Below are 13,773 nucleotides of genomic sequence, written 5' to 3' on the forward strand. Positions count from 1 at the left end.
TCTCACCCACGTCCGCCTTCCTCAGTCCTGTACACTCTACTCTCTCTCTCTCTCTTTCTCATGGAGTTTAGAGAAGAGAGAGAGAGAGAGAGAGAGAGAGAGAGAGAGAGAGAGAGAGAGAGAGAGAGAGAGAGAGAGAGAGAGAGAGAGAGAGAGGAGAGGGAGTACTTTGCAGGTGGTTACACAAATCATACATCCTGATGCACCCGACACAACTTCAGGTTCACTTAACAGGTTTATCCATTGGTCTCTTACCATAAGCCTCACCACCATATCACTCCCTCATCCCCAGTCCATTCCTACGTAGCCCTGCACACGCCTATATGTCCTTACATACCTTCACTGCCTCCATTCCGTCCCCTTGGTAAACGACCGTATCTGTGTCCCATGCAAGTACATCTAAGCATCTCCAGTCTACCCAACTCGGTTTTATATCTCCTGAACTAACGCGTTAGATCTTGGTCGGGCCCATACTTTACATTCTGCAACACATCACCATCAACCCATTAACTCGCCAAGTCCAAGATATACAGCTACTGCTTCGCCCTGACACGTCTCAAGTTTTACAAAATGTAAGAAGACATCAGCGGCTGCCCTCCGGTACCTGATCGTTACGTACATCATGAGGGAGTGGCTAGGTTCCTCCCTATCATTTCACGACGCAGGATGAATGGCTGTCTGTACCTGTGTAAACCCTACGGAAGAGATGCTCCACGTTTGCCTAGCTTCATCCAGGACGGAGGTTCGGCCGGCCGCCTTCACCCTCAATCGTTTATACATAATTCGTTACTCGCAGCTTCTCTTCCATCATCCATATTTCATACTGAGGCCATTATATCCCCCTTACAACATGTATTATGTTTCCCATCTCATTTGTACTGGGTGCAGACGTCCCCGTGTGGACCTTGTCTATTCTACTATACTTTCTGCAGCCTCGAGCAGAAATCCCTCATCTTCGAAGTTGTCTGTGTCCCCCTGTGCCCTGAACACACTGTGTCCCCCTGTGCCCTGAACACACTGTGTCCCCCTGTGCCCTGAGCATACTGTGTCCCTCTGTGGCCTGAGCACACTGTGTCCCTCTGTGCCCTGAGCACACTGTGTCCCTCTGTGCCCTGAGCACATTGTGTCCCCCTGTGCTATGAGCACACTGTGTCTCACTGTGCCATGAGCACATTGTGTCCCCCTGTGCTATGAGCACACTGTGTCTCACTGTGCCATGAACACACTTTGTCTAAATGTGACCTGAGCACACTATGTCCTATAAGTGGTTACCTATGCAGGTAAACTGCTAACTTATCATTTAGTTAAGCTATGTGTTGTGTTAACTACAGTGTCACTGTAACTATTCATAATTCAATGTTCAGTTAAGTACAAAATGTATGAAACGTGCTATTTACTCCGTAAACATCCCTGTATATCTACCAGACTGTCTATCCTACACGTACTTCACTCATGTCCTTATCCCAGGTGTAGAAGTATCCTGCCCTCACCTTGATCTTAAGGTCTCGTATGATTAGTTAACCAGTAACCATCACGACCTCCCAGTTGTGTAATATCTGTAATACCTCAAGTATGTATTTTCAGCTGAATGGCTGCCTCAATCCAATGAACTGTTACATATCTATTCATCTATGCATTCCCATCTCCCTTGTAACACAAGCTACCCAAGTGTATCCCTGAACTTGTCTCACATTCACGTCATTTTCACGTAAACTCCTTATCAATATATCATGACCTTTCATCTCGACCCCTCCTCCTCTTTCACTCTTACCTCTGTATAAGGCGTCTGATGGTCTCTGTCCAGGATATGATGGCTCAGCAACCCACATCCTTCGTGATTTTAACATCTAACATTTTCTCCAACCTTCCATGTACAATAACCGATAAAAATAGAATGAATAAATTTTGAAATTAACCTCTTCTACACAGGAAAAATAAAATGATAAACAACATATACACAGTAAAAGTGATTTAGGTAAACAGAACCACTCAGTAAAATGATAAGCCACATCCACCCAGTAAAGATAGAATAATAAACATCCACCCAGTAAAGATAAAATAATAAACCACATCCACACAGTAAAGATAGATAATAAAGCACATCCACCAAGTAAAGATAAATAATAAACATCCACCCAGTAAAGATAAAATAATAAACCACACCCAGCTAATAAAGCTAAAATAATAAACCACAACTAACCAGTAAAGATGAAATAATAAGCCACATCCATCCAGTAAAGATAAAATAATAAACCACGTTCACAAAGTAAAGATAAAATAATAAACCACATCCACCCAGTAACGATAAAATAATTTACCACATCCACCCAGTAGATAGAATAATAAACCACAACCATCCAGTAAAGATGAAATAATAAGCCACATCCATCCAGTAAAGATAAAATAACAAACCACATCCACCGAGTAAAGATAAGATAATAAACCACAACCACCCAGTAAAGATAAATGATAAAACACATCCACCCAGTAAAGATAAATGATAAACCACATCCACCCAGTAAAGATAAATAATAAACCACATTCACCCAGTAAAGATGGAATAATAAACCACATCCACCCAGTAAAGATGGAATGATAAACCACATCCACCCAGCAAAGATAAAACAATAAACCACATCCACCCAGTAAAGATAAATGATAAACCACATCCACCCAGCAAAGATAAAATGATAAACCACACACACCCAGTATAGTTGCCTCATCTCACGTCTTATGCCTTACTGTGTCATGTCTCACGATCGCTGCATCTTGCAGGAAGATTTCCACACCACACGTCCTGCGGGAGGTCTTCCCAGTGTCTTCCGAGGACATGACGGTGGGTGAAGGGGTAACACAGACGCTGCCCCACCCACACCCCCTACCTGACATTTAATTGTTCCCCGTTACCGTGTTCTAAGTCACCTGTACTGGTCTGGAGCAAGGGTTCGCTGAATTTGTATGTCAGGGTTGGCCCTCTGCCTGGGTTAGGACTAAGGCTTGCTGTATTGTCAGGGTTAGGGCCAGGGCTTGCTGTGTGCAGGTTAGGACCAGGGCCTTGATACAGTGTAGGTGAAGGGTAAGGCCTGCTGTATGCCAGGGTCAGGACTAAGGCTTGCTGTATGCCAGGGTCAGGACCAACGCATGGTGTATGCCAGGGTCAGGACCAAGACTTGCTGTATGCCAGGGTCAGGACCAAGGCTTCCTGTATGCCAGGGTCAGGATCAAGACTTCCTGTATGCCAGGGTCAGGACCAACGCTTGCTGTATGCCAGGGTCAGGACCAAGACTTCCTGTATGCCAGGGTCAGGACCAAGGCTTCCTGTATGCCAGGGTCAGGATCAAGACTTCCTGTATGCCAGGGTCAGGACCAAGGCTTGCTGTATGCCAGGGTCAGGACCAAGACTTGCTGTATGCCAGGGTCAGGATCAAGACTTGCTGTATGCCAGGGTCAGGATCAAGACTTCCTGTATGCCAGGGTCAGGATCAAGACTTCCTGTATACCAGGGTCAGGACCAAGACTTGCTGTATGCCAGGGTCAGGACCAAGACTTGCTGTATGCCAGGGTCAGGACCAAGACTTCCTGTATGCCAGGGTCAGGATCAAGACTTCCTGTATGCCAGGGTCAGGACCAAGACTTGCTGTATGCCAGGGTCAGGACCAAGACTTACTGTATACCAGGGTCAGGACCAAGGCTTGCTGTCTTTCCCACGTGTATCATATGATGCAGTTCTCGTACCAACGACTTTAACAAGGACATCTTTACATGTCTTACCAGGTTCCCGTGACGCGAATGCTTCACTTGAACAGTGGCGAGGCAGTACGTGACTTCCCCACGTTTTCTAACCCCCTCACTCGGTTCCATCCACCTTGTATGATGAGGTTTTTGAAGTAGTTCTTCTCTGTCTCCCTCCTGTTGCCTCTCAAGACAGTGAGTGTTCGTCCTTTTCCGACAGTCGTAACACTAATGTCACCTTCCGACGGTCGTAACACTAACGTCGCTTTCCGACGGTCGTGACACTAAACGTCGCTTTCCGACGGTCGTAACACTAACGTCACTTTCCGACAGTCGTAACACTAACGTAACTTTCCGACGGTCGTAACACTAACGTCACTTTCCGACGGTCGTAACACTAACGTCACTTTCCGACGATCGTAACGCTAACGTCACTTTTCGACAGCCGTAACACTTACATCAAACACTTAAGTTATAAGTTCTTGATTCGAATCGATTCTGCATTCCCGTGTGGTTTGTGTGGAAAGATTCGGGTGTATGGTTACTGACACGGGTCAGGTGTGTGTTCTCGGGCGTGTGGTTACTGACACGGGTCAGGTGTGTGTTCTCGGGCGTGTGGTTACTGACACGGGTCAGGTGTGTGGTTACTGGCACGGGTCAGTTGTGTGTTCTCTGGTGTGTGGTTACTGACACGGGTCAGGTGTGTGTTCTCGGGTGTCTGGTTACCGGCATGGGTCAGGTGTGTGGTTACTGGCACGAGTCAGGTGTGTGTTCTCGGGTGCTATTACTGTCATAGGTCGGCCCGTGTGTCACTGTGTGTGTTCTAGGCTCTTCCAGGCGGATGTGTGTGTGTGTGTGTGTGTGTGTGTGTGTGTGTGTGTGTGTGTGTGTGTGTGTGTATAACGAGTTTCAAAACAGCTTCCCCTCCACAGTAAGAGGGCAGTCTCCGTTGTCTAATGTGGGTAGGACGTGTGGTTCTGACCGGTTTTCATCATGGAATATGAACTAGTGAATATTTCCCGTTGAGAATACCCTGCGTGGGCGGCGCGTCCAACGTCATCTTTTAACAATATACTGAAGGATAGATTTCCCTCGGTCCAACACTACAAGGACCACTGTACGTACCAGTTACAGCCTAACTTGACCAGGGAAAGTCCCCGTGAGTGAACGGTGACAACGGTGACTGACACACACACACACACACACACACACACTCACAGTCATTCAATGAGGACCCCAACCGCTGACGGCCCTGGGCTATCCCATATCCTGTGCTCGAGATATGAATTATCAAGGGAACATATCCAACACACCTCCCACTCTCACCCTTCAGCAAGTCCTGGATCACAAACCTTTAAGATTAAATTCCGTTTCTCCACTTAACCCTCTCGTCCAATCCCCTTCTTTTGCCTCTCTAACCACCCAGTAAAACGAAAGGGCCACTCGAGGTTTCCACCCTAGTCCACAAACACTCTGGTCACCCTCACTATGTCCAAGAACCTCAACACTGCGAATGCTCAATCAATACTCTCTTCACAACAAAAAAAAATGCGTGTTACACTTCTTAACTTTATCAGAATTTTCTTTGCATTACATTCGTCTTAATTCCACCTGGCCCACCAACCTAACCTAACCTAGTTGAGACACATTAGCCTATCCTAGCGTATCCTCCAGCTCACGTATGATGGAAGAAGATTCAAGCTCAACACGAAGTGAATGACACCACTAACTTACCCGTGGACGTGAATGTAAACAACAGGAGCTTGCCACTCGCCTCAATACAGTGTTTCTCCATATCACGTGACGGTGGACAACTCAAAAGTGATCACCTTCAGTTCAAAAGCTCGAAATGTTTATCCTACTTGAGGGTAAGACGCTGAAACCATACTTAAGCACCTGTCAACAAGATGCTGAGGCGAGAGGCGACAACCGTAGTGTTGGCTGGTGTCGTGTGTGGGCGGTATGTGTCGCGGAAATGTGCATAAAACATGCATTAAAGCGTCACTGACTCACCTCACGATCCACTCGCCAGGGTGCACAACACTGCCGTATCTCCACACAAACACACACACACCCGAACGGACGGAGGGACGGCGCTGCTATAAGTAGTAGGAACGGACATTGTTATAACCGGTGCAGGGTGCAGGCGCTTCCGTGGGACAACACCGCTACGTCATTTACTCTAACAATACGAGACTGGCGTTAAACTTTTCCATTCTTTCCTATATCTTCCAAGCCCTTCCCTTAAATGCCGCAGGCCACGACTTGCTAAACACCAGACAACTAGTACTACATCAACTTCTAACCAAACAAATGACAAGATGTCGTTACGCAACAGTTTTCACATTCGACAGACATTTGTAGACTATGATGTGCCAATGGAATGCAACTAGTTACAAGGGAGAGGGACAACTAACCGTAACTCACCAGTTTTCCTGATTCAGCGAGCGCGAGTCAAAAGGTCACACTCACAACAGATAACTTTCATCAAATCTTAATAATCATGTCCTGGTAAATACGTGCATGACCTTTATCAGAAAAAAGCTATAAAACACAGTGATTAAAATGACAACATACACATTAAAAGCGATTCCTTAAGTATGTAAAAAATTTCTCCATAATAAAATGGGTAAAAATTTATCAGACTACATGGCAACTCAAGATTCCGCCTCAACGGAAAGCCCACAACGGAAAAAACCTATCTCGTCTTTTTTCAAAACTTTACGTTTCCTGGGAATTCTTCGCTGCTTTTATTTGTATAGTATGTAATTTCTATTGTACCTACAGTGTATGTATTATTTCGGCGCTTATGCTTATCTACTGAGGACAAATGTGTTATTACTAACAAGATACCTGCAGAGGCGAAGCGGGCGACTGTGTTGAGGGTGTATGGTGGAAGCGCTCACTAGGACCACCAGACACATTAGGAGGACACGCCTCTTTCCTGTAACTAACGTTCCACGACGATGACAAACACACACACACACACACACACACACACACACCAAGAAGGAAAACGTATTGTCTGAAGATTTAATAATAGATCTGCCGTATACGTCCTGACAGAGGGGTGTCGTGCACAATGACAACCTATCTATTCTTTTTGTAGCTCACACACACACACACACACACACACACACATATATATATATATATATATATATATATATATATATATATATATATATATATATATATATATATACATATATATGTTGGGGTGGAGAGAGTGGTGAGAGTAGGTGAGCTTGGAAAGGAGACTTGTGTGAGGAAGTACCAGGAGAGATTGAGTGCAGAATGGAAAAAGGTGAGAGCAAATAACGTCAGGGGAGTGGGGGAGGAATAGGATGTATTTAGGAAAGCAGTGATGGCTTGTGCAAAAGATGCCTGTGGCATGAGAAAGGTGGGAGGTGGGCAGATTAGAAAGGGTTGTGAGTGGTGGGATGAAGAAGTAAGAGTGTAAGTGAAAGAGAAGAGAGAGGCTTTTGAACGATTCTGGAAGGAAAATAGTGCAAATGACAAGAAGATGTATAAAAGAAAGAGGCAAGAGGTCAAGAGAAAGGTGCAAGAGGTGAAAAAGAGGGCAAATGAGAGCTAGGGTGAGAGAGTATCATTAAATTTAAGGGAAAATAAAAAGATGTTTTGGAAGGAGGTAAATAAAGTGCGTAAGACAAGAGAACAAATGGGAACATCGGTGAAGGGGATGTGTGATCATAATCTTCCTCGATATTCGCGTGTGACCATAATCTTCCTCGATTTTCGCGTGTGACCATAATCTTCCTCGATATTCGCGTGACCATAATCTTCCTCGATATTCGCGTGACCATAATCTTCCTCGATATTCTCGCGTGACCATAATCTTCCTCGATATTCGCGTGTGACCAGAATCTTCCTCGATGTTCTTGGAGCACGTCGACCCCGCTCTGCCTCACATACAAGTACACCGTACACAACACGGACGTACGGGAGGAATGTACATCAGGTCGACATACGGGTACACTGGACCATCGCAGAGAGAGAGAGAGAGAGAGAGAGAGAGAGAGAGAGAGAGAGAGAGAGAGAGAGAGAGAGAGAGAGAGAGAGAGAATCACGTAATATTCGCCCCACACGTGCGTGGTAGGACGTGAGAGACACGTGGGGGGGTCAGCAGCGGGTGCACGTCATGTGTGAAACACAACATCCAGGCAAGGCGGACCATTATCTGCTGACCTGTTTGATCTTACTGTGTTATCCCTGTATCGCGTCCTGCTCTAGGGTCACATTCTAAATCTTGCTCAATGTTCACGTTCAGAATCTTGCTCTTCGTCCTTCTTCTAAACCTTCCTGTACGTTCCACGCTCAAAATCTTGCTCTAAGTCCCTGCTCTAAGTCTTGTCCTGGGACATTACCCTGTCTTCCTCTAAGCACCTGCTCTAAATCTTACACGTACTTCCTCGTCTCACAAGGCCTCTCTTACCCAGTATCACAACTTCATCATGATAATGCTTACAACTTAACCTTTTGGCCTAAACCTGGTCACCCAGCCAACATCAAGGAGGCTGAGTATGATGTCATCAAGGAGGAAGAAAATGACGTTGTCAGGAGGGAAGTGAAAGGTGTCATTAAGAAGGAATTAGATTCATGTCATCAACCTTGAAGAGAATGCAGTCATCAATGAGTCAGAGAATGAAGTCATTTAGCTGTGATCAAGGATACTGTTATGGATGTCAGCTGTCATGTCAGGAGACATATTCTCCCTTGAGACATCCTCAGACCCATGACCCATGGGCAGACCAGGTGACCCCACGTAGACCGGAGTCGTACCGCCTGGTTTGGTCCAGCACAGTACCTGGCTGCCAGGACCCCCTCACCACACCACCCTCCCCGATGTGTCCTTTCCCCCGCAACACCTCAAACACGACTCTCCCTCCCCTGCACTCTATCATGTGTCGCTGAAGCTGCACTTCTGACGTGGTTGCTTAGTCTCATTCTATGACTTAGGACAACCACGATATGGTGTCCTCCTCCAGCATGACCTCAGCTTGGCACATGACCGACCCACCACTAGCCTGAACCATGGCCAAAGTAGCCCCTAGCCTGACACATGACTAGCCCACCCCTAGCCTGACCCATGACCAGGCTAACCCCAGTCTGATACGTGATCAGCCCAGACCATAACTTCCCCCGAGACCGACAGAACCCCTAGGATGAACAGCGTCTCTGGTCTGTGTAACAGGGACCAGATCTGACCTTCCCCAGCAGCCTGGGGCCTGAACCTAGATCCCTCTCGCCCCGTGTGCATAACAGACGTCTTTTGTTTTTTTCATTTACCTCTAAGCAGATGATCGTGACATCAAAGAGCACATAGTACCATGGCATGCACGTCCCTGATACCAACACGAGCGTATCGCTTGACACAGACCAAGGAAACACCTCACACCTTGCTCACACACACGTTCTGGTGGACTGACACTGACACGTTGTGACGCAACTTTCCTCATCTCTCGTAACCCCATCATGGCGTCACTTATCTCATGAGGCTGACAGAAGCATCTGTGTTTATCTGATGGGGGTGATAACGCTATCTTGGTCCTGGCGAGTGTCGTCGGGAATCATCTCTGCAGAGGGATGAGGGTTTCCGCATCGCAACGCCACCACACTTTCTCTGTATTCATGCCAGGGACAGCCCCTCCCTCCCCATGCAGTGTGTTCTTCTCCTCACCCCTGACATTTATAAGTTCTTAACCCCTGGAGTAAGACGGCACCATTCCTTGAATATGACGGTACTGCTCTTGAACACGACGGTACTGCTCTTGAACACGACAGTACTGCTCTTGAACACGACGGTACTGCTCTTGGGTATGATGGCGTGGCCTTTAACCTAACCCTTTATACGATCGGGTCAAAGAGCCATGGATATCATAGCTGACGGTCGAATCGTCGAGCAGGGACAACTGTCGCGTCCAAAGAATCATACCGTCGTTTTCAGGGACCTCATGTATTTCAGCATCTTCCTCCTCGAGCAGGTGCCTCCGTGCACCTACCGCCACAAGCTGCCTGCAACCTTCTCATACAAACACAATAACAATTACGCCACACCAAACATGCGCCTCTGGTCACGGACAACGTCCGCCCTCAGCAAGGACAGCCGGCCCACAATATGACGTAAACTTTCAGTTTTGCGAAACGTCGGCTGTCCGGCAAGAAAGACGTTCCTGCCGAGCCGACGTGCTCGAGGCCCTATCACAGAAGATCCAGGGATAACTAGTGTGTGTGTGTGTGCGTGCGTGTGTGTGTGTGTGTGTGTGTGTGTGTGTGTGTGTGTGTGTGTGTGTGTGTGTGTGTGTGTTCCAGGTAATGTCTAGATGTCTCAACTGTTGCCTCTACGAGAGAAGTAGAACACAACATGTTGAAGGCCTTCTGACGTGGGCTTCCTAGAAGGCTTCCTGGAACATCCGCTGGGCGGGGAAGGGCACGTACCCTGACGGCTGAGGACTGACGGTCAGGAGTAGATTCGCAGGTGGTCGTGGTCTCCTGGCGCCAGGCTCGATGTCAGAGGTGGTGGGTGAGGTTCTAACAAGTCCCTCACTGATCCTCTAGACTTTCGCGTCTTCAACGTGATGACAGTGGAGGGAATCCACCTTACAAGACCATAATGAATAATAGGTGGCAAGAAAAAAAACACCTAAAACTACTGCTTCCGAGAAGATATATAAATATCTAAATGATAGAAGAAGAAAGAGATGAGTAACTATATAAGTACGTTATCTGCAGTCACACCCGTCGTAAATAGGTCATGACATTCTTAAGTCACGATGTCAAACAACTGATAGTGGTGATAAGGAGATGATAAGATTAATTCCCGTTGGTGACCGGCTTGTACAGAGTCTCCAGTCTCCACCCTGGAGTGTAACACCACACGCTAAGATTAAACCAAGTGTGTGACTGACTGAGAGACATTCCTACTCGCCTTACACACACACACACACACACCAGGGGTGTGGCGGGACTGAGTTTTTCGTCAGTAATGTGTGTCTCGTCATCTTCCTCCCCCTCACATCCAGCTGACATATTGCACTATGTAAATAGGACGACCAGAGAGCGACGCCACCCGCTGAAGGTCACATCAAAGGTCAGGTCGTGCATCATTGTTACTCACGAGGAGGGTCACACGTTCACCATGCCAAGAGAAGTGATACATGACAGGATTGTCGAGGATAATGCCATGCCACATGATGTGACCAGCACCTCGGGGGGTCACAGGTCGTCATGGAGGATAACTGGCATCCCTGACCCCGGGTCGTCTTACGAGTCATGCGTATGCGCAACACCGTCGACAACAGCATCCTGAACTGGAGGACCACACCTCAACAACGTCGCCATCAGCCATAGTCAGGCACGTCACCCCCCTTCGCCTCAAACCCTCCCCGATCTCATGCTGTCCCAGAAGCCTCCCACACTCCCACGGGGATGGCCAGTCCACCGAGCTTCCCCAGTGTCTGAACTACGAGGAATACGTAAGTCAGCACCATTCTAACACCAAATGTTCCAGCTATCGTCGCTACATTCACCGTATACACTCAAGAGCACTCGGACCTCTTCCACCTGCACTCAGGAACGCCCACACAACTTTCATCTTCCCTCAGCTCACCCTTGCTTGCCGCATCCGGTCTTCCTCAAGGGGAGCAACTAGAAAAAGGTACAGAGAGGGGCATGCAAGATTAGCCTTGGTCCCTTTTACACTAGCACTCAAGAGGCGCTCAACGCACTGTAATCCTTCCGAATTCTATCACCTGGACTTCATTCAACAGTTAGGGATAAACATTTGCACCAGCCGCGCCACCATTACCTTTATACCACCTGTTATCCCTCGCCCTCGGGTTGCAGTTCAAGCCCGCAGAAGTTCCCACAGACCACAACAGCAACTGCACCATCAGTGCACATCATCTACACTTTGTAGACTATACAGCACATCAACCTCCATCCCAGTATTTCCATAAGGACTGTCTGTCCAATAAATTGGGCCCCTTTTCACAGCTTCTGCTGTTTAGTACTGCATTTATTTGCTCTCTTAATCACATCCCTTAGTAGTGCTACTGCTAGGAGTAGTATAAGTAAAATATTTATCAGTATTATCATCATCATTAATAATAATAATAATAATAATAATAATAATAATAATAATAATAATAATAATAATAATAATGATGATAATAATAATAACAATAATGTTAATGATAACAATAATAATAATCATCATCATCATCATTAGGCAGGCAGAAAGACAGACAGAAAAATTAAGACAAACAAATCGGTAGAAATAAAAACGGAAGTCTTAAGAAAATATACCTTTGAGATAAATCAGATTCTTGCTTGTCACTTTCGTCTCTGACCAAAGCCATAAAACTCTTCCTCCTTGGAAGAATGCCTCGGTGCAGCCTATCGCCCCAGAGCTCTCAATCCGAATACCGCCAATCGTTCAAACTCATCATTACTCTCACTTTATCAAACACTTAGAATTCCACTCAGTGGTTTCTGGTCACGAACACGGTTCACGCAACGCGCGGTCTACTGGAGAGGTTCACGCAACGCGCGGTCTACTGGAGAGGTTCACGCAACGCGCGGTCTACTGGAGAGGTTCACGCAACGCACGGTCTACTGGAGAGGTTCACGCAACGCACGGTCTGCTGGTGAGGTTCACGCAACGCGCGGTCTACTGGAGAGGTTCACGCAAAGCGCGGTCTACTGGAGAGGTTCACGCAACGAGCGGTCTACTGGAGAGGTTCACGCAACGCACGGTCTGCTAGTGAGGTCCACGCAACGCATGGTCTGCTGGTGGCCTCTCCCTTGTGCTAAGTTTAACCTCTGGTCTTCGTTTCCTCCACTATACCTTTGCAAACCCTGTATATAATCAGAATATAATCTACCCCCCAAAAGAGAAGGGAGGTTGTATTGGTGCCGTAAACAGTTTTCATTGGCGCTGTTACTGCATATCTAGAGAGGGGGGGGGGGTCTTATTTATCCCATTCATACTTGAGGCAGCTCTTCCTCCACTTCTGCATTAGCCAGAGTGGAGTCAGAAGTCTATTATGTCGTTTATTATCCAAACATCACGTCTCTCTAACCATCACTTTCTGTCCACCGTGATGGTGTTGGATTCTCTCTGATCTGCAGGTAATATTCTGGCCACTGCTTTAGTCAAGTGTCTGCGTTTGTCCCTACCACAGGGGCTCGGACTAGTGGCACGCATCTGTCTGCTGCTTCCTGCAGTTTCTGTGTAACGACCAGCCACATGAGGAGTGACCGTTATGATTCTTCATTCTTTCCTAGAACAGCGAAGGCATGAATTCTCTTCCTTCTTTTGTCTGTCATTCTTCCTATAATCTTTCTACGTTTAAGAATCAGGCCCGCAAACATCTGAGAAACTTAAAATTCATACAATTCTATTTCTCACAATCTATTTTCTTTTACCCCCAAAAAACATGATTGTGGTTCCGCCCATCCCACGTCGGTCAATGAAAAAAAGTAGATATACCAAGATCCCCCAAACAGCTTTCCCCTCTCGTTCCACACCCCAACCACACACACACACACACACACACACACACACACACACACCACAACACAGCGGAGGAAACTTGGTTAGGGTTACATTCTCCATCTCACATGACGACAGGTTTTTGTTCACAGATATGACTGCTTCAGACCGTGGCGGCGTAGTACAGCCCAGGAAATTTTCGTCGCAAGGTCTCTGTCGTACTGATCAGCCTGACGTTATAACGAAGTGGATGAAGTGATACAACACCATGAGTAACCTGAGGAAGAGATATCTTTCTCTGTCTAGCGATGTGGTTCAAAGGGCAGGGGATATCTCTCGTTGCTGTAGATGAAGTAAGCGGTGAGGTTGGAGGCTGGTGGCTGACTGCGTGGTTTCTGACGCGTGGCGCAGCGTCGGTAGTGTAGAGCAGGGCTTCCTCCTCCTCCTCACCTGCACGGCCAGCACGTCATCTATTAGGCCATATCACGGGGGGGGGGGGGGGGGACGGTTGGCGCCACGTCAAG

At 47.1% G+C, this 13,773-nt stretch overlaps 1 protein-coding gene across 5 annotated transcripts in view; it reads right to left on the minus strand.

The window, feature by feature from the left end:
• The window catches only part of LOC139750252 (uncharacterized), a 398,093-nt gene that overhangs the window by 267,294 nt on the left and 117,026 nt on the right, over positions 1 to 13,773 (minus strand). Inside the window, exon 1 of one of the 5 annotated variants that reach the window (XM_071664790.1) lies at positions 9,043 to 9,181. The exons of 3 other annotated variants lie outside the window; for them this stretch is intronic. In XM_071664790.1, the coding sequence (XP_071520891.1) occupies positions 9,043 to 9,090 (48 nt within the window). In that variant the 5' untranslated portion in view covers positions 9,091 to 9,181. Of the gene's footprint in view, positions 1 to 3,771; positions 3,877 to 9,042; positions 9,182 to 13,773 lie in introns of those variants that run through there. One more of the 5 variants, XM_071664789.1, reaches the window with a different exon arrangement.

Source organism: Panulirus ornatus, chromosome 9, assembly GCF_036320965.1.
Source record: "Panulirus ornatus isolate Po-2019 chromosome 9, ASM3632096v1, whole genome shotgun sequence".
Classification (NCBI taxonomy): domain Eukaryota; kingdom Metazoa; phylum Arthropoda; class Malacostraca; order Decapoda; family Palinuridae; genus Panulirus; species Panulirus ornatus.